The sequence below is a fragment of the Tuber melanosporum genome (genome assembly GCF_000151645.1).
Source record: "Tuber melanosporum whole genome shotgun sequence assembly, scaffold_12, strain Mel28".
Classification (NCBI taxonomy): domain Eukaryota; kingdom Fungi; phylum Ascomycota; class Pezizomycetes; order Pezizales; family Tuberaceae; genus Tuber; species Tuber melanosporum.
Window position 1 is genome coordinate 1089086 of NW_003298777.1, and position 18946 is coordinate 1108031.

The 18946-nt window shown below is 48.0% G+C and overlaps 3 protein-coding genes; 1 reads left to right on the plus strand and 2 right to left on the minus strand.

The window, feature by feature from the left end:
• Positions 1 to 292: 292 nt before the first annotated feature.
• Positions 293 to 4864, minus strand: GSTUM_00004493001 (uncharacterized protein; the record flags this gene model as incomplete). XM_002835923.2 has 4 exons in its annotated part: positions 293 to 848; positions 906 to 1263; positions 1333 to 2926; positions 2975 to 4864. 3 exons carry the CDS (start codon positions 4862 to 4864, stop codon positions 908 to 910), a joined length of 3840 nt encoding a protein of 1279 aa, XP_002835969.1. The 3' UTR covers positions 293 to 848; positions 906 to 907.
• A 3818-nt stretch (positions 4865 to 8682) lies between these two features.
• Positions 8683 to 10872, plus strand: GSTUM_00004494001 (uncharacterized protein; the record flags this gene model as incomplete). XM_002835924.2 has 5 exons in its annotated part: positions 8683 to 8742; positions 8871 to 8967; positions 9083 to 9135; positions 9188 to 9754; positions 9816 to 10872. 5 exons carry the CDS (start codon positions 8683 to 8685, stop codon positions 10323 to 10325), a joined length of 1287 nt encoding a protein of 428 aa, XP_002835970.1. The 3' UTR covers positions 10326 to 10872.
• Positions 10873 to 13753: 2881 nt separating this feature from the next.
• Positions 13754 to 15847, minus strand: GSTUM_00004495001 (uncharacterized protein). XM_002835925.2 has 3 exons: positions 15223 to 15847; positions 14546 to 14933; positions 13754 to 14465 (listed from the first exon to the last, which is right to left on the minus strand). Exons 1-3 carry the CDS (start codon positions 15432 to 15434, stop codon positions 13989 to 13991), a joined length of 1077 nt encoding a protein of 358 aa, XP_002835971.1. The 5' UTR covers positions 15435 to 15847; the 3' UTR covers positions 13754 to 13988.
• Between the last annotated feature and the right edge of the window lie 3099 nt (positions 15848 to 18946).

An 18946-nucleotide genomic window follows, 5' to 3' on the forward strand; every position in this document is an offset into this window, starting at 1 on the left:
ATATCTAGGCTACCGTAATGTATCGCGCATTTGTAGAAGGAATGAAAAAAATTAAAAAAAGGCCATTGCAAACTTTTGGACTTCAAAGAAAGTCAGAGCAAACAAGAACTGATGTTCAGTGAGTAAGTACTCTAGGCACCAGGACACCATACAGCTAGAACATCAGTAGAAAGGTGAAAGATAAAAAAGTAAAGAAAAAAGAAATTAAAACTATAAGGAGTTAGATTAGACCAGACGACATCTATCCCGCATGTAAACATTCCCTTACCTCTTCGTTTGCCCCTCCACCCCGTCCAACCACCCATTCTCCCGCAAACACCGTCCTAATTCCCAACACAAATATTGCAAACTCCAACAGGCACCGCATTTGGAAGCAGATAGAAAGTAAGCAAAATGACAACTAGGAGAGAGTGGAGAAAAAAATACAAAACAAAACAAACAAAACAAACAAAAGACTCCAGCCCAATGATAATAACAACGTCTTTGCCAGCCATTTATATTCCCTGCCAAACGGTGAAGAACCGTTTTGTTTCTCAACATGGTGACTTTGTACAATCCCGCCATTTTGGTTTAACTCCATGCATTGCGCTACATCTGCCTTTCGCTTTTTGGAATTGATAGGAATGGCGTGCTCCACATCAACCTAGAGACCCACCCTCTGGGAATAGAAGTGGTGGTTCATGTCATAGGTGAGGATATGCTCCTCAAATCTCCCTCCTGCTTTTGCTTTCTTTTTTTTTCTCTTCGGTATTTTTTCTTTCTCATTTTTCTTTTCTTTTTGTTTTCTCTAACCAGAGTCAAGTAAGCAAAAAGCACAGCAAGCGTAGAAATTGGTTTTTTTTGTTAGCCTAGAAGTTGCGTTAGAGCACACATCCGATGGAATATGAGGGAGAAAGAGTCCTCACCTTCAAACTCTGCATTCCGTTAACGCAGGGAACTTGCCAGCACTGCGACCTTTGTCGAGGACGTTCTTGAAGAAGGAGGATGAGCGGATATTCTCCTGCTTCACACAGTCATGGTAGTGGACCGGTACGATACGGCACCGTTGCAATTCGCGGAATCCGTCTTGCCACAAATGATGACATGCAAGAAAGATCTTGATGTCCATATGCTGGAGACTCTGGCCGTATTTACTCAGGGCATGGCAGAGGTCTACACCAATTTCCTGCTCTCTCTTGGATACATTTCCGTAGTGATTGATCCAGATCCAGAATGAGAGGCGTGTCAACTGGTTGGGCATTTTTTCCAACACCCGCGCAATACCTATAAAAAAAACCCTTATTAGTCATGACAATCCTAGGGTAAAAATCAGCAAAACAGGAAGGAACGTACCTCTAGATGTAACTAACGGACAATCGACAATGTCTAAATCATTTAGATTACTAAGTTTCCGGCAGAGTAGGAGGAGAATGTCATCACTAATTTGGTAGGACCTAGTGAGGTGAATCTGGGTCAATTTGAAAGTGGACGCTTTTTCACAGTGGAATATATTCCCAGGGATCCTGATATATGTGGGAGCATTCCTCAGAGAAAGATCCTGGTCTTGAGTAATCAGAAGCCTCCTCAGCTCAGGCGCATTCCTGATAATGTTTTCCCAGACTCTCTCTCCTGTTGCGATCTTCTCGCCCCTATCCTTCATACGGATCTCCCTAAGGTTTGGGAACTTCTGCGCCGAGACTAGTTTGTTGAAGACAGGAACCGCGTTAGGCATATCAATGGACATGACGTGGATGAGAGAGCATCCCTGCATTATGTCCGGCAGCAAATGGAAAGCATCGACCTGCTCTGCGACAACAGCCCTGGAGTTGCGATCACGGTTGTTGTAGCTTTGGTAGCTCGCCCGTAAGCCAAACGGAGGCACAGATACCCGCAGAGACCGGACCAAGGCTCCTATATCCCGATCGTGGGATAAAGTGCGTGCAAACAGTTCCAGATTCGACCACTCATTCAAGTTGACGTATTTATACAGGATCTCTTGACCAAGAGTGCGCCAATGGCGGCAAGTCCTGAGAACGCTCTGAAGGCCTTTATATCGAGTCTTGTTGAAGGAGGAGGGGACCTCAAAGCTGGACCCGTATGTGAGGTCCCTGGTCTTGACCTGGACTTCTGGTAGAACACCGTCCGCGGCATAACTAAATATCGCATGTAGTATTTCCTCCGGTAACTTTTTAATGCCGCCACAACCCCCAGAGGGGCGCCCGCGAAAAGTGGGTGCGCCAGCATCGCCGTTATTACGGGACCTAGGTGGGTCTCTACTGTGGCCCCCGGATGCCACCAGATTGCCATTGACCCCCGCGGACACGGTTGACTCATTAGCTCTGTTTACCGGCACGGGCGGTTTGCTGACTTTGTGATGCGATACGAACGGTTTTCTAGATTTATTTTCTGGCGCAGGTGGTTTGCTAGCTTTGTGTTCCGGCACAGGTTGTTTGACAACGTGGTCTCCTGGCGCCTGTGGCTCACTAGCGTGGTTTGCTAACATAGGTGACTCGCAATCTTTGCCTTCAGACGCCCCAGATGATCCCTTTGACTCTTTTGCCCTATACTTTTTCGCATAGCGCGATTTCCCGGCTTCATGGTTCCGGGGGTTTGGGACGCTGCCTGGGTCTTCGGGTAGTTCAAATACGCGCTCTCCAAGCGACACCGGGGATTCGGTTTTGTTCTCGGCTGCTCCATCAAAGTTCTCAATAATAGCTCGATCAAGAGGAACACCCACATTCCACTCGTCATCGGTGAGGCCAGTCTGGGAGGATTTCTTATCCCATTCCCATTCCCAAACACTTGGAGTCTCGTTCCCGGAATCAGACTCATTCATCCACGAAGGGACTTCTTGGATCTCCGGGTCACTTTGCTGAGGATCAGGCTCTCCTTTAGTTGCAAACTGGCCAGGCTTCTGCAGACTCACGGCAAGTGCCATCTTGGCTTCCTTAAGCATTGTTAGTGGAGAAAGGCTTGGAAGGAGAAATACACATACATCTCGAGATGCGAAGCAAGACCCCCGCGAGCCGCCGGGAGGCCCGAGGAGCTTTTCCGATATTTGAGGTACTGCCATCCCAGCATAGTCAGTAATTTCTCCGGTAGAGAATTCCTTAGCAACACTGGATCTGCTCTTGATTAACTCACCTTCTGCTGATTCAATACAATCCCCAGTTTTCCCAGCAGTGAGAGACCCTCCGTCGCCCGGTCCAGTAGGTTGATGCCTCACCTCCAACGGAGGGGCAGAGCCGCTCGGTGGCGAAGAGGGCAGGGAGCTCGGACCAGAACTAGTGGAAGGCGCTGAGTCTTTGGGGGAAGGGGGCAATACCGCCCCCGCAGCAATACCTGGTGCCCCGCAAGAAGTATAGACATCCCGTGCGACCTGTTTTTTGACAACGGGGTCAAGTTGAATTCCCCCCTCTTCACTCTCCTTAGAAGATTCATCGTTCGCACGCTCAGGGGGTCTCGCATTGGGATAAAAGGTGGCGTTATTTTCAGGAAGAAGCCCCTCGTGCTTCGAAGTGGTTAAATCTAAGGATTCAACAGTCGCGGCTTTATCTCTACCCGTCAAGGTCCTTGTAGAGACCACTGTGGTAGCCCCTGAGTAGTCACTAAAAGGACCACCCTTCCTCCCAAGGGGCATTCTATCGACATCCATTAGGATGGCCTGGGATTGGCCATTACACCTGTTTCCTGAGTGGGCGCCCCTGCGGCCACCTGGGGTGGCGCATACGCGGTCGCCATGGCTCGGTAGGTTCTTCGATGAATAGCCTCCTTCGTGCTCCTTGGGAGCAGCTTCTGCAGGACGGGGAGGAGCTCTGCCGGTAGAGACAGTGTATTCACTCGTGGTACGAACGACCTGATTGTGAGAATGGTGCAGGTTCTGAGAAACATCCCTAGATTCCCACCCCAAGGAATCTTGATCCGGAATAGAAATTCCACTGGAGGTTTTCCGAACAAGAGCGCCGGTTGTCTCATCCCTCGGGTTGGCCTCGGGCTTAATCTTTCCAGAGTCAACCCCGCGCAAACGAACCGGATCTAACTGCCAGAACATAGACCGGTGCGTTTCGACAATGTATCTAAGCCGGGGGAAGCCCCGCCCCGGATCGGCTCGAAGGAGGAAACACAGACGGCCGTATTTCCTCTGGATAGCATCTGGGTCTGATGCGTATTGCCTTGCGAAGTTGTCTAGGAGGCGGACACCACCGCTTGATCTCTGAAATAAGTCGTCTTCCTCCATGTTACAACCAAAGCCCTCGGCGCACGGGGTTTTTAGGAACTCTTTGAGCGAGCTCGAAATAGGCGGCTTCGGCTCAATAACTCCACTAATTGTCTGAGATACTTCCATTAAATGTTTAGAGTCACTGGTCATCACTCGTTCAGGATCAGCCGTTGCAGGCGGAAAGGCCCTGGAGTTGCGAAAACCGCATCCACCGCTCGACGAACTCCCATACCCGGAACTATCCCGAGTGGCAGGCCTGGCCTGACAGGCAGTTTTAGCGGGCCCGGTGCTAATAGATCTAGCGTTATTATCTGCTCTCGTGGCGTTTGAAGTATTGCTAGCGACGTCAACTTTCGGCCCCGTAGCGTGAAAATTCGGGGGTAGAGTATCGGCAACCGAAGCTTTGGGACCCGGGATCTCCAAAGACACGCCCCCACCATGCTTGCTGTCGCCAGCTTCATCATATAACTGGCTCAATTCAGCCTTGGCCTCTCTTGGAGCTGTCCGTGTGCCGTGTGTAGTGAGCAGTGGTCTTCTGTTTCTCCAGTCGTTTCTCTCCTTGGAATGAGCGATACTGTGTACGTGGTCCGAGTATGCGACAGGCGGCTTGGGAGAAGGACGCGGTGCGTTTACGGCACCAGCCTTGTTGTCTCCCTTAACTGCCATGGACCTTTCCTGAGTCAAATGAGAGCCCCTGTTGTTCTCCCGTCTGGAATCTCTCGCGTGGAAAGTGGGGCCTGTCGGAGCTTGAGAAACGATGCCACCGCGCTCCCCGCCACTTGGTCTCCCGGACGAATCCGGCACAGTTTTCGACTTGGCGATGGTGGAAGCCTTGTCATTCTCACGGGCCTTTGGCTTTTCTGGAAGTATAAAAACGGGACGGTCAGAGGGCAGAAAGGAGCTACCGCCGTTCCCACCGCCTCTAGATCCTGAGACTTTTGGAGCACCCTTGACCGGGACAAGTGTAGACCCCTTAGTATGAAGGAGTTTGCAGTTAGTTCCCCGGGAACATTTATCTGTACACTATGTCAGCATTTCGCTTTTAGCTCGAAAACGAGGAAATCAATCATTACCTTTTAATGTAAAGAAATCGTGACAAGGCGGAATAATATCTTTTCCCGGCAAAGCATCACGATGGGCAAACCCACAATCCAAACGGCTACATTTCCCTATATCGCGCAGCTGGGATCAGTAAATGCAAAAGGAAATCAAGTGGTGTAGAGTTATAGTGGCTGCTATAAAACTTGTCTCATCCCCAAAGGATCTTTTGTGAGGATGAAGGGATATGGGGCTGCGCAAAAAGCCGTTACGCTTGGCTTACCATGTCTATACCACTTATCACAGAGAACCGAGCCATTTGAATGTTTTGAACGAGGACCGCCGGCAGCGGCTCCTGAATTTTGAGCCATGACAGATTGAATGGCGCTCGAAGAGTGTCCTGACAAAAATGTGTTAACGAGAAGAAGTAAATAATTTGAGGCCGCGATGCGAAGGTAATATAATGAGAATAGAAGGTTGTTCCAGATGTTTGTTGAACACCGCGGAGACTTGGAGGTTGATGATGATATATTGATACCACCCCCGGAAAGCGCAAACCGGGATGCGGTGAACAAGAAAGGAAATAAAAAGAAAGAAAAAAAATACAAACCTTCTGGAACAGGTATTTCTTCTTCTTCTAGACGCCTACCCAATTTATCCCTCGCTTACGCAAAGTCGCAATCAAACTTGTGACAGTCAATGTTCGAATTTGATAGGAAAAATGTGGGGGGGGATGTGGGGGAGGGGAGGGGAAGGGAGAAATTTATATTCAGAGAAAATAAAGTAGAGAAAATGAATTGATGGGGAAGATGGATATGAATTCTCTCCGCAAAGAGAGCGGATGAAAGCGAGGTATGGAAGGGGGGGGAAGATGAAAGAGTTGTGGTGAGGGGATGGGAGGAGAGTTTTATAGAGAAGATGGATGGGGATGAGGACACCGTAAGGCAGCACCAACAAGGAGGAGCGACGAATTTTATGCCGAGGCGGAGAACGAAGAGGAGGTAAGAGGGTTAACAATTAGGGCTTCCCTTTTCAATTGTCTCTTTCGGAGAGGGCAAGAAGCGAAAGGTGAAGTGCTTCGTAAGGGTAAATGAATGTGTAAAGCTACGAAGCTGATGGAATATTTAAGGTGGGAAGTTGAAGATTATGATGGAAAAAGAGGGTGAAATTGTGGGGGGGAGTTACGGTGGGACCAACATAGTACGGTAGTCTAAACCTGACGTGATGTCGACTCCGCTGAAAGGGGAGAAGCGGGAAGCGATGGTGATCGCGCCTTCTCACTCGTTACCTGACTCGATCAACAGAAACTGAGGCTCTGTTTGGGGGGGAGTGAAGTAAGGTTTTCTTCCTGAGGGGAGATCTCTTTGGACGAGGAAGTTAAGGCCAGGATAAAGGAAAGGCTCGGCAAAGCTACGGTAGTACCACTAAGAGTCGGTATCATAGGATGGTCGACCTGTCAATCGCAAAATGTCTGACAAGGATTGTCGCACTTGTACCTCCGGGCACCAAAGGGAACGAGTGTGAGACAATGGTATACCGTTAATAAATTACTGTGATATCGCTATACATCGTCTCCAGACCAACCTGCAACTGCCCACGGAACAATTTACTGTGAAAAATCCAGTAGAGAGGCATGAATAGGTCGTCTGATTGTTGCAATACCGCTGGATTCGAGCGCCGGTACACCACCGCAAGCAACCCAGCGTGCCGTAGATCTGATCCCTAACACAACACGTGTGAAAGTCCCGGGAACCATAAAGGTTCCCGCCAGTGCAGTGCTTTGGTATCGGCGTCCAGTCCACACAACAAGCCCAAGACCACAACGGTACCCTGTGATAGGATACTCGACGTATCGTCTGTTCCCAAAACCTAAGCAGAAACTAAGCTAGCCTTGAAACGAACTACGATATCCTAGTTCCGAATTCCTACGATACTCGATTGCCTGAGTACCCTATGGTACAGTACCGCACCGACGGACCCAGTCCATGCAATGTACAGTACGGTACGACGGTACGACAACTGAGTGGTGTCTCGTTCAAGCCTGGCACCGAGCAGTGCTAGTATACCGGTACCCAGTTCTCGAAAAACACAAGCACAGTACAGTGTAATGTGGGTCTGTCAAAACGCATCACTCACATCACTCATAACCATACTTAGAGATACCTATGCGAGTACCGGTAGTGCAGGGCGCTGTACCGAAGGATGCGTTGAAAAATTGGGTGCGGAGAAGGACTTCCCACACCTATCATTTTCCCCTGGTCCCCACAGAAGCAGCCCTCTTTACTCGCACATCGGCGTTTTTGGTGTGCAGCCGGGTGCTGCCTGCACGATACATAAAGCCTCGAACAAAAATAAAAAATCCCCGCTCTGTCTCACCACCACCAACCGCCGACAACACCGGTGGACACACGCTGACCAGGAAAAAAATGGAATTACGCCATTTCAAACATAGTCTATCGGCACAACTCCCTCCACCACAAAATCGAAATTGCTCTGCCAGTACCATGCCAACATAGGAGCTCCGGGGCTAAAACCCCCCACCAATTCATCATCACCCATCGACCCAACTTTTTTACTCCTCGAAAATGATTCCATACCCGCTCTAATAGACCACCTCACGTACCGGTATCGTACCCACACGCATAAATAGAAGTCCGACAACGTATCAGTAAAACCAAGACCCGGAAACAGAACAGCCTGCTCTCCATATAATGCTAGCACCTCGATGATGATTATATTTGTTACTATCATGGAAGATGAATTGCACTCCGCATGATACGAGTGCGAACTCTATCCCTCTTTGCATCGATACCAGATGAAACCCCATTGATATTATCGGTCACCCCCTCTTCTCAGCTTAGTGGATAGAGCACGTACTTGTACAACGGGCAAATCATTTTAGTCCTTCCCACGTTTTCCCCTCCACTCAACACCACCAATGTGAAAAATGTAGACTATTTGTTTCTAATGGACCGATAACGTGCTCTGAGAGGTATCAAAGCAGAAATTTAACGTGATATCAAAAAATGGATGGGTGCTAGATGAGACTGAAGCGATGAAGGTGCCGTATCTCTTTAGGTTTGGCGTGCACCTACCTCACCTGCAGATTGTCACCCCCCGTGCAGATCCGCAGACGGTACAAGGAATGCCCTGGTACGGCAAATCCCCCAACGTCGTCGTTAGCACCAAGAAAAAGCTTGGTACCGGTAGGGAGGCTGCCACTGAGCCGAAACGACTGGGCGCCGCCGAGACTGTTGGTGAGCTGTGGACCAGCCTGTTATGGTTGCTGCTACCCTTCCCGACGACCCCAGACGATTTCGACAATTCTCTTTTATTTTTCCCTCCCGCCCAGCACCCCACCGCCTCCTCCCCCCTCTCAGGATTTCTCTCCTGATCCGATCCTCCCTCGATCACTCCTATTTGTTAAACGCCCCCCCCACCCCGCAATGTCTGCCACTGTTACCATTGATAAAACCTACTTTGAAACCCTTCTGCGGAAGGCAAATGTAAGTGGGAATACTCTCTCTCCATCCAAGAGTTTGCTACCATATTTTAAGCTTTGTCGAATCGTGAGGCAAAGTGCAAACGAACGGAAAAAAAAAGGAAAAAAAGAGGCTGATTCGGGTTGAGGCAGGTTCATGGGAGTGAGCCTGACCACAACGAGAATACGAATATCGTAGCAGTTACAAGAGATTACCTCGAGGACTTGGTCAAGACAGCAAAGGAGTACAGTAATATCCCCTCTCTATTGTTTGCTCCAGAATCTTATGGCGGGTTGCCGGGATGTGGGTTGCCGAGAGGTTCGTCGCTTTCCAACCAGGGATGGCTGATAACATGGCTATTTAGAGGCCCTGCGTACTGCTCTTATCCGCGGGGGTGTTACAGTCGAGAATATCGAGGTTTCTGCTACCTCCTCCTTTTGCACGTTTGCGCTAACATTCTGCCCGACAGCTCCTTATCAACGCGGGATTTGACGAGACAGATGCCCACGACCCCAGTGAACGGAATGGTGATAGAGATTCTCAACCCTTACCCACGCCCTCTGAGAATGGCGGTGTCAACTTGAACTACGATCAACTTAGCTCCTCCGCAATTCAGAGCTATCCAACTACATCGTCGACCTCCTTCCGAACCCAGCCGCAACATTACACGAGTCAACCCTCCCATGAATACACTAGCAGCAGGCTCAGTCGTGGTAGTTGTCGAGAACCGGATGATTATGCAGGTAGCGATGGAACTGAAAGGCAGGATACTCCAGGACCAAAGCGGGGAGGTGGGGGTGGGGGCAGCAATGGCTATAAAGGTGATTCCGCTGGAAATAGAACACTGTTCTTTTCACGTCTCCCCGAAAAGGTCACATATACCAGCTTTCTAGGGGCCATCAGGGGCGGAATGGTTGTCGATGCCTGGATGAAGCCAGGCGATCACTGTGGATCCATTTCATTTTTGCATTCCCAATCTGCTGAGGCCTTTTATAGATATGCAAAGAAGAATGATGTCTACATTGATGGTCGCAGGGTAAGCTTCAACACTTAACCCAAGAGTTTGATACGTCAGAAATGGCAACTAATGGCAGTAGGTCAACGTCGACTGGCGTGAGCAAGCCCGCCAATTTGTTGTATTACCAAATATACTTCGTCAAATACATTCTGGTGCCACCCGCAATCTCCACTTGAAAAACATCCCCCCTACATTGACCGAGGCCCGCTTGAGGGATGACCTCGACCACATCGCCAACCTTTCCATCGAAAAGATTGAATTTGACAAGACCAGGAACTCTGTTCAAGTTAACCTTAACTCTGTCTGTGTAGCCTGCTTCGCTAGGACATGCCTCAAGTCCAGGGCGTATTACAAGGGCACTAAAATTGAGTTTGGTGCGGATGAATGTGCAAATTCTCTCCCGGATCTCAAGGCGTACAAGCCAAAACAGGAGCCTAAAGCGAAACCGGAACGAAAGATATCCAATCGTTTCGACGCACTTGCACTTGATTGCGAGGAAGGAGGTTGGAATGCCGGCGACGATGCGGGGGAAACAGAAGACTGGGCAGACAGTGTTACTAATGGGATTGGAAACGATGGTGATTGGTGATTTCCGATCGAATTGGGGTGCCCCGGATTTTGTCGGGGCACTCTTCGCATTTTTTATTTTTTTTCTTTACCCCAACTTACTTTCTCCAGTTTACGCCTGGACTGACAGTTAGTCACCGTGCTCTCCTGTCACAAACCAGATATCTATCTTCCGCTCTTGTTGGTGTCCCATTTTCGGTACTTGGAGGACTTTGTCTTTTTTTTATTTTTTTTATTTTTTTTAAACCTTCCTTTGTTTTTGATGCTCTGTTTACTTGACTATACCACTTTGCCACGTACCACCGAAGTACGCACCACCGAAATATTTCTTGCTTTCCTCCTTTCTCTCCTTCCATTATATGTAATCCCAATTCGCCATTTCTCCCGTCTAGTGTACTTGTATTGTAACATGGGGTTGCCCATACCATAGCATCAAGCCATGCCAATCCGTCCATACATGCCTTGGCATTTTGCATTACCTTTCTAGCCTCTCGTCTGATGCCTTGCTTTCTAGCACTTGTCTCTGTCTCGGCTTTGCTGAAGCAATTGTGGGGCGTTTTGTAATTGGACACTTGACATAATTGTGCACCAGTAATCACTCGAAATTTAACTGTCTGTGAATACCACGGGACAACCAGTGCATCTCAATAGTCGTATCGTATGATAATGCTCCTCGTTATAGAGTCCCTCTTTCGTACGATAGCCGATGAAATAGAAGGAATTGACACAAACCCATCCAACACCAACAACATTGGACCATGACCCTCCACCCCCCAAGTCGGTCATCATCACCTCATAGCCAGTGATGAGACACGACTGATACAGGCACAACAAATTTGTCCCCCCCTTCCCAAAAAAAAAAAAGGAAAGAAAACCTTACCGTATTGCAATAAATTGACTGCTATCGCGCGTGCGGGTACGTGTAATTATCATTATCCCCGATTCTCGAATGAAAAAAAAAATGAAAAAATTCAACAACAGAAAAAAAAAAAAAAAAAAAGTCTAGCAACAGCACGTTTCGATCGTGCGACCTCCGGGTTATGAGCCCGGCGCGCTTCCGCTGCGCCATGTTGCTGTTTGTGTTTGTGTCAAAGGCCTTGGTTTTGGATCCCTTGACTTTTTTTTTTTTTTTTTTTTCTTTTCAAAAAACTTTTTCTTTTTTTTTCGCGCGCGCATAAATTAGTATTGTCTGTATTAGTCATGACATGGTAAATCACTCGTTTATGGTATTGATGGTTTTGAGAGAAGGTGAGAGAGAATGGTGTGAAGCCTGATTCTGATTAAGTGGTTTATATCCTCGATCCGGGAGGAAGGGGAAGAAGAAATGAAATAAAATAAACAAAGGGTGGGGAGAGATTGGCGGCATAGTCGGAGAGGTGAGAGGAGGGAAAAAAAAAAAAAAAAGGACATAATAATATTATCATAGTTGATATTGAGAGAGGAATGAAGGAATGAAGTATAGTATTACACAGTCGCACCCCGTTGTCCCGGACCTCACTCTCCCGGATTATTCGCCGTCCCGGAGGCTATTTTCAGGATTCGCTCAAGATACCTAGAAATGCACACCTCACTATCAACGGGCCTCTCTCCTCTCACTCCCATATGTAAGCGCAGCTCGCATTTGGAGGATTCCAATCCGGCAATTCTACACAAAGATATGCTCTGAGCCCTCACTCAAACCTCAGCTCATTTCCACACATCCCTATATCCGTAACATATCGCTACGCAACCACCACTCGATTCTCCGTCTTTTCGCTATCCGGGACAGGGCGCCAACACTGGATTTTGACCACAGGGTGGGACTGTATATATTAGTCCAGTGCTCGAACGGACGCTCCGCACCATAAGTATACCTACGATATATCCACATACCCGTAAAGTGCCCATCCATGCGAACGAACGGGCGGCGTTGTTTCTATTATCGGATACTTGCACAGAAGGCCTTTATATCATACGTTATTCCTTTCTCTTCACTTTTTTTTCCGTCCAGGGATTTGCACCGTGCCCTGGTATACAGAGAGAGATGTCGGTGGTTGGGGAAGATACGTAATATTATATATTTACATGCATACGTTGCACGGCGCGGGAACCTGTGGGTAGACCGGGTACGATATATAGGTAGTGGGGATGTGCGATATCTGTGTTTTTGCCGTATCGTACGGTTGTGTGGGCAGGATTCCCATCTTGTTCGGGGAAGTGTATGTGCTGATGGTCGTCTTCGCTGCCCTCCCCACCCCCATGGCGGGTTTATTTATTTGTTTGGTTATTTGATTATTTATCATGTGTGGACAAGTATTTAAACATAACGACGAAGCGGCCCCTCAACAGGGCAGAGTGTGATATGATGAGCTAGGGTGGAGAAGGGCGATTGCAGCGCTGCAGCGCGGTATCATAAGTAAAGTATAAGTCACAACAACTCACTCGGACGATTATCCAAATTTTTGTATTCTGATGGTTATAGTTATCAAGAGAGGGGGGGATACATAGACTACAAACGATCGGCAATTTAAAAGCAACCCTCCCCCCTCCCAAGTTTGTGATATCATACCTCTCTTCTTCTTGCAATCGAAAACTTACAGTACACTACTGCGGTACTGTACAGTACCCACGCAGGGGGGGGGGCCAAAATCGACATAATAATAATTATTATAACTACGGTAATATCATACATCCCCTCGCAGAATATCTAATATCGAAAAAGACGTTGCCCGGCCCCCCACATGCGGGAACATAAAATCAGCTTGTGACCCCCCAACGGAAAAGAACAAACCGACTACCCACCACACACCTTCCATGCATTTTCCCCACTCGCTCATAGAACCCGAGTACGTATCATACCTACCATAGTGCAAAAAAAAAAAAAAAAAAAAAAGAGGGGGGAGGGGTATCATAAATGAAAAAAATCACCAAAGGACCAAAGGCTTAAAAGTTAAGGTCCCAGTTGTTGGTCAGCGATATCTTCCTTCGGGTGCACTGTGCTAAAGGTGGCTCTTGCATGCGTGCATCTTACTGATCTGAGATTGGCCTGGCGCCGCATCACATAATTTCCTCGCGTGGGTTGAGTTGGGAAAGTGGTACGGAACTCGGTACTGCACTGTACGGGCCGAGTAGATCTACTCTGCGGTAGAAGGTGGAGAGGATTTGCCTTAGGGGCATAGACGTACGAGCACGGATACGGCCTTTGTGTTTTGCAGTTTGCGTGTAGCGCGGGAGTTTCTTTCCGATCATCTCATGTATAGACGAGCGCTCACCTACCTTTCCAACTAGGCTACTCGTACCCGCCTGCGTGGTTGGTATAATAGTGCGACTCGCCGATATGAAGAAATCACGCCACCATGGAGAAAATAGAGTGCTTCCATTCCCCTCAAATGCAAGTCATCTAACAGCCATAGGGTTACTGTAATCATAACCGGAAAAAAGTAAAAAAAAAAAGTAAAAAAAAAAAGTAAAGCAGGGAAACCCTCCAAGCTTGATACAAACAATGCAATCCTAGACTCTCAAAGAGAGGGAAAAAAATTGAGAATACTTTGACAAAGGAAAACCCAGAACCACCAACGATGAAAAGCGCAAACACAAACATAACCAGGAGAGGAGAGAAGGAAACAAGCAAAAACAGGTATAATGATAACAAGAAGCACCAACCAAAAAAACATCCTCAGGCTAGAATAGGGAAAGAGAAAATGAATCACCTATCCTCCTCCACGTCAAGCTTGGCGCCCCCACCACCAAAGCATTCAGAACTAGGTGTCGGCGACTCGGACGCAGGTGAGTTCCCGCCTTCCCCTCCACCATCGGGGGCCAAACTTTTTGGCGAGACATCGCCCCCGGGGCTATTTTGGCCGATGGGTTCACCCAGGGAGCTAATTGACGTGTTGGACATGGCCTCAGTGACCCCGGACACACTCCTGTGACTGTGATTCCCGTGATTTGTGAAGGCAGTATCGGAGTTGTGTACCATCTCCTGGTAAACCTTCCTCCCCGGGTCTGCTTTTCTCTTGGCCTTCTTCTTGTCCCTCTTTGAGGAGGGCCGAACGACAATTACCGGGACCGGGGAGTGCTGGAGGCAGTACTTTGACACTGACCCTGGGAGGAGGCCCTGAAGGCCGCCGAGTGATCGGCCGCGGGTTCCTACGATCAGTATGACGGGCTCGTAAATATGAATCTACCAGCGAATGGTTGGGTAAGCAAAGTTCGGAGACAATGATAAAATGTCAAAAAGCCTGTAGAATAGAAGTAACCCACCATTTTCTGAATCGTCTCATGAACCTTGCCTACAGCGAACTCCAGGATGATGGATATGGTCTTATCGTCCTCATTCTTTTCAATTATCTGGTTCAGGAGGTTCTCGGCTTCATGTCTATACTGGCGCACCTGCAAGGCCGCATCGCTGCTGATCTTGCTGTCCTTATCGACGACCCTCAAGCAGACCACCTCGTCACCATCATCAACGAGCTCATCGATCAGCCATTCCAGCGCAAATTCAGAATAGTCGTTCTGGTCAGTTCCGCAGAGAAATGTCCGGGACCTTCGAGTGTATGCGTAGTCCTTGTGTTTTGACTTTAGCGTGAGGGAAAAGTCAGAGGCATCTTTATTGTCGAACGTATCGAACGAAACCCGCTTTAGAAAGGTACTATCACCCCCCACGTGAAGAGACGTTAGTCCGGAGTCACTCATGTTTTAACCCTCAAGAAGAGGGGAAGTGATGGTGAAAAGGAAAAAAACAAGAATGACGGTTAGATAAGGAAGGGGGTCTGAATACGGATGGGTATGGAAAGCATAAAAAGTCGAGGATGTGGGGTAAGGATTGTGGGGGTGGGAGCTAGGGGAGGGGCAGGAGTAGATGGTAGGGCAGGGGGAGGAAGGGTTCGATGAAGGGGAGAGGAAAAGGAAAATATGAATGCGAATTGGGGGAAACTAACGGAGGTGGAGGAGGAGATGATAACGATCTCGGGCGGTCTCCCCGGACAGATCCGCTCGGTAAGCTAACGCTTCCAACGCTGGAGGCTAGAGACAGCTGGCGGCGACGACCTTCTGAGGCAGGTCGCTCAGGAAGGTTTGCCCTCCACGCGATCGACGTCGGACGAACTTCTTTCTCGGCAAGTGGAGCTGTAGCGGTAGAAGGGGAAGTCATCCAAAATGACTATTAAAGCCTCTTGTTCCGCGCAGTACAAACTTATTCCTTTTGAAAGGTGGGGGTGGTGGGGGTGGGTGAAAGTGGGTGGTGAACGAAGGTTATGCTGTGAACAAGTCTTTTTCGACGTTGCGAGGTTTTTTTTTGGTCCCCCTTTTCCGAAGCTGCGATTTGCTACCGACACCCGATGTTTCGGGAAGGAGGGGGAATGGTGGGGTGTGGGACTTTTGGTGTATACTGTGCGGGGAGGTTTTTTAGGGGGGTTTAGAGATGGGGAAGCCTTTTTTTCTTTTTTTTCCGCCGGCCTATCGGTCTCAAAAGAAAAAAAAAAAGATAGATGGATAGGAACCGGGGGGGGTAATAGTATTATGACAAACTCGGCTCAGGAACGACTGACAGAGGCGGATGAAGAAGACACTGTAGCGCAGTGGTAGCAATAGTGGTGGTAGTGGTGGTGGTGGTGGTGGTAGTTGTGGTAGTTGTGGTACCAGCAGTAGATCAAAAAAAGGCTTGACGGAGAAATAAAGTCTGTAGATTACCGGAGGTGGGTGTCGAAAGCCCTCTTGCTATATTCTCTCCCTCCGTTTGCAGAAATCAGAGCGGATGTTTACGTGCCTTAGAGCGCGGGGGGATTAGGTAGCGAGTGTTGGAAGAAAAGATCTATCGACAAAGTAGATGAAGTAGAAGAAGGCAGGAAGTAGGTAAGCAAGAGCAGACAAACCGAAATATGCTAATGACGGGGTAAAGAAAAGAGAGAGAAAAAGAAAAAAAATACTTCCTTTTCCCCCTCTGGAGCTCTCCTCCCTTCCAAGAGATTTTGTGCGAAAGTGGTGCTGCACGGTACTGCCCTGCACAGTACTAGTACAGGTACGAGTATGGCATAACTATACGCACACGATTGATTATATACCAATCTTTACAAATTTACATACACAATATATTCCACAGTTTGAATCCCTCCCCTCCCCAGAGAAAAATAAATAAACATAAACACGCCATCGTCATCAGAGCTCGATGAGGGTTGCTGTTGCTATCACTCACAATCTTGGCGTGCCGAGGAACCGCGATGCCAATTATCGTCACGACATAATTTCCGAATCATGGGGAAATGGGTGGAAACATTCCCGGAATCCACCACCAGATTCATCATACTATTTGTACTACTCGTACTCGTAACCGGTATCAGCGGAAAAAAACTCATCCCCGTCAGCCCCACGATGGGTTTAGTTTGACGGGTTAACGGAATTGCGAATTACCAGTTAATGAGATCCGAGCGGGCCGATCTTCTGCCATGCCGGGTAAAAAAAAAAACGCCAATCCTGCTACTGTATTTATTGTATTAATCCAAACATCCCCGGCAATCCTGTAATCTCCGGATTCTGAGGTCAAAAGCTTCCTGAGAAGGACTTAGCTATCCCCTGGTTCACTGAGACGTGGGCGAAATCTCTCTCATGCATTAGCGCCCAAGCTAGCGGCTTGGCATCCGGGTGATATCAAATGAATATGTGCTCAAATCTACTATAGAGTTCTCATATCTACACAGTCGAGTTTAGTTGGTAAACGCATGGAATTAAGGTCTTATTTGTTTTAAAAAACGCTATTATTGAGGGACAGAGGGGGTGTAATTATGCCATCGGGTAAAGCACAGCTGGTCACTTGCACAGAGAGCGATTGGTGGTGAGCAGGCCCGACACTCATACTGGGTAAGCTTGGGGTGGGTGTGGCCTTGCTTCTGACCATTCCGAAAGTCATACCGACAGATACAACACTCCTGACGCTTTTCCATCTTCTTAAGGTGATGGTCGGATGAAGGTTGCGATGTAGGCTTTTGCAAGTAGTGATGTTTCGTAAAATAGAGGCGTGGTGTTTTGGATTGATAGTGCGTACTTGGCCGATAGCATATTCTTCTAGCCTTTCTACCCCTATCCTGCGCACTAGGAGTCTGGTCACATAGTTTTTTAAACAATAGATGGCGAAATTCTACTGCTAGCATAGGGCGGGCGAGTGGGTGGGAGAGTATATCTTGATCAGCCAAATCTCCTGCATCTAGCAGTCAGTTAAGCTCCGTATTCCGTGCAAGATTGATCAAAATATGGCCGTTCGTAGTTGATACGTCTAAGAAAAAATAAAAGAAGGCTAGCCAATTCCGCCGTGCACGCTGGTGTGTTGTAAAGGCTATATTCTAGTCATTAGTGGTGTTGAGACCAGAATTTAATTCTATTTTGCTTACCTGCACGGTGCTGATCTGCTATGTCAACCCCGCCCATATGATGATTATAGTCATCAATTGCGGTAGGAATAAAGAAGGCAGCGTGGGCCTGATCTCCAAATACCTTTCGTACTAGGGTAGCATTTGTGCTAGTTGTACAAGGCCGTCGACGCATGCTGCGTATAACCTCATTCCATGGATGAACCGTAGTAAGCATTCTTACTATATTGTTGTCCATCTATCGGAAGCACAATACCCCATCCATGGAGTAACCATCAATTGAATTCCATTCAGTAAGAGCTTGTTGCTCAAGACTGACTGGGTATTCAATTCTATTAACCCTGGTAGTGCCGCAGGCTCCAATTCTGTTTTCTCTTAATTTTCGAAACAGTGGGATCGTAGAAAACACATTATCCATATAGATAATATGGTGGTATTGCTGGGTATTAAGAGAGCGACATAATTGGACAACAGTGGAACTTGTTGGTGAGAGGTCGGGCAGCTTTATTAGCTCCGCAAAGGACTCAGTTCGGGAGGTAAGTATCCAATCTATTATATACCCCATACAACACAGAGTAATGACTTTGTACCATATTGGAATTGGTTTACTTGATATGCGAACAGTATGAAAGCTTCTACCAGCAAATGATACGATCATTTCATCAATTGAGAGATGGGTACCAGGCTGAAGCAGCATCTGACTTTTATGTCGCAAATGGCTACTAAGCGGTTCCAGCTTTTTCCACCATTCCCCTCGTGATAAGCCAGTACTGTCTTCTGGCATTGAGATGTGGATAAAGCGCTTTACTTGACAGTAGCGGCGGTAGCTCATAGAGCTGCGAGCGGAAAGAATACGATCAGACCAGTATCTCCTCACCCGACTCAACCGAGAAATACCCATCAGAATCGTGATTCCTAGGAATATGCGCAACTCCTGAACTGAGATCGCACACCGCCATTGCTGTTTTGTGGCATTTTTCTGTCATGCATACGCATTGGTTGCGCAAACAAGTTGCCGAATTATGCGGTCATCCCAAAACAGACCAAAAATCGCTGCCGGTATCAAGCTGGCTCCTCCAGGCACTCTTGACTTGGTAGCATGCTCTGCACCTTCGAGAGGCTTAAAGGCTGCAGGATCATGCAGAATCGGTTCGGTAGCCCCAATCACATTTGTAGCCTTTCTTTGGGTTGCGCGCTTTGTCTTTTTTGCCGGAGGTTGAATATTCGAAGGACATGTAGAAAGAGGTTTATAGGATCGTTTGGCTGACATTATTGCTAGTATCGAGGAATTAGGCTCAGGCTA

Bases quoted from the DNA above. Each gene is read 5' to 3' on its own strand.
- GSTUM_00004495001 (XM_002835925.2), bottom strand. From the start codon at position 15,434: ATGACTTCCCCTTCTACCGCTACAGCTCCACTTGCCGAGAAAGAAGTT. The intron at 14,934-15,222 runs GTTAGTTTCCCC...GGGGGGTGATAG, and splicing joins TCATCTCCTCCTCCACCTCC to TACCTTTCTAAAGCGGGTTT. The intron at 14,466-14,545 runs GTGGGTTACTTC...ATTCGCTGGTAG, and splicing joins ATGAGACGATTCAGAAAATG to ATTCATATTTACGAGCCCGT.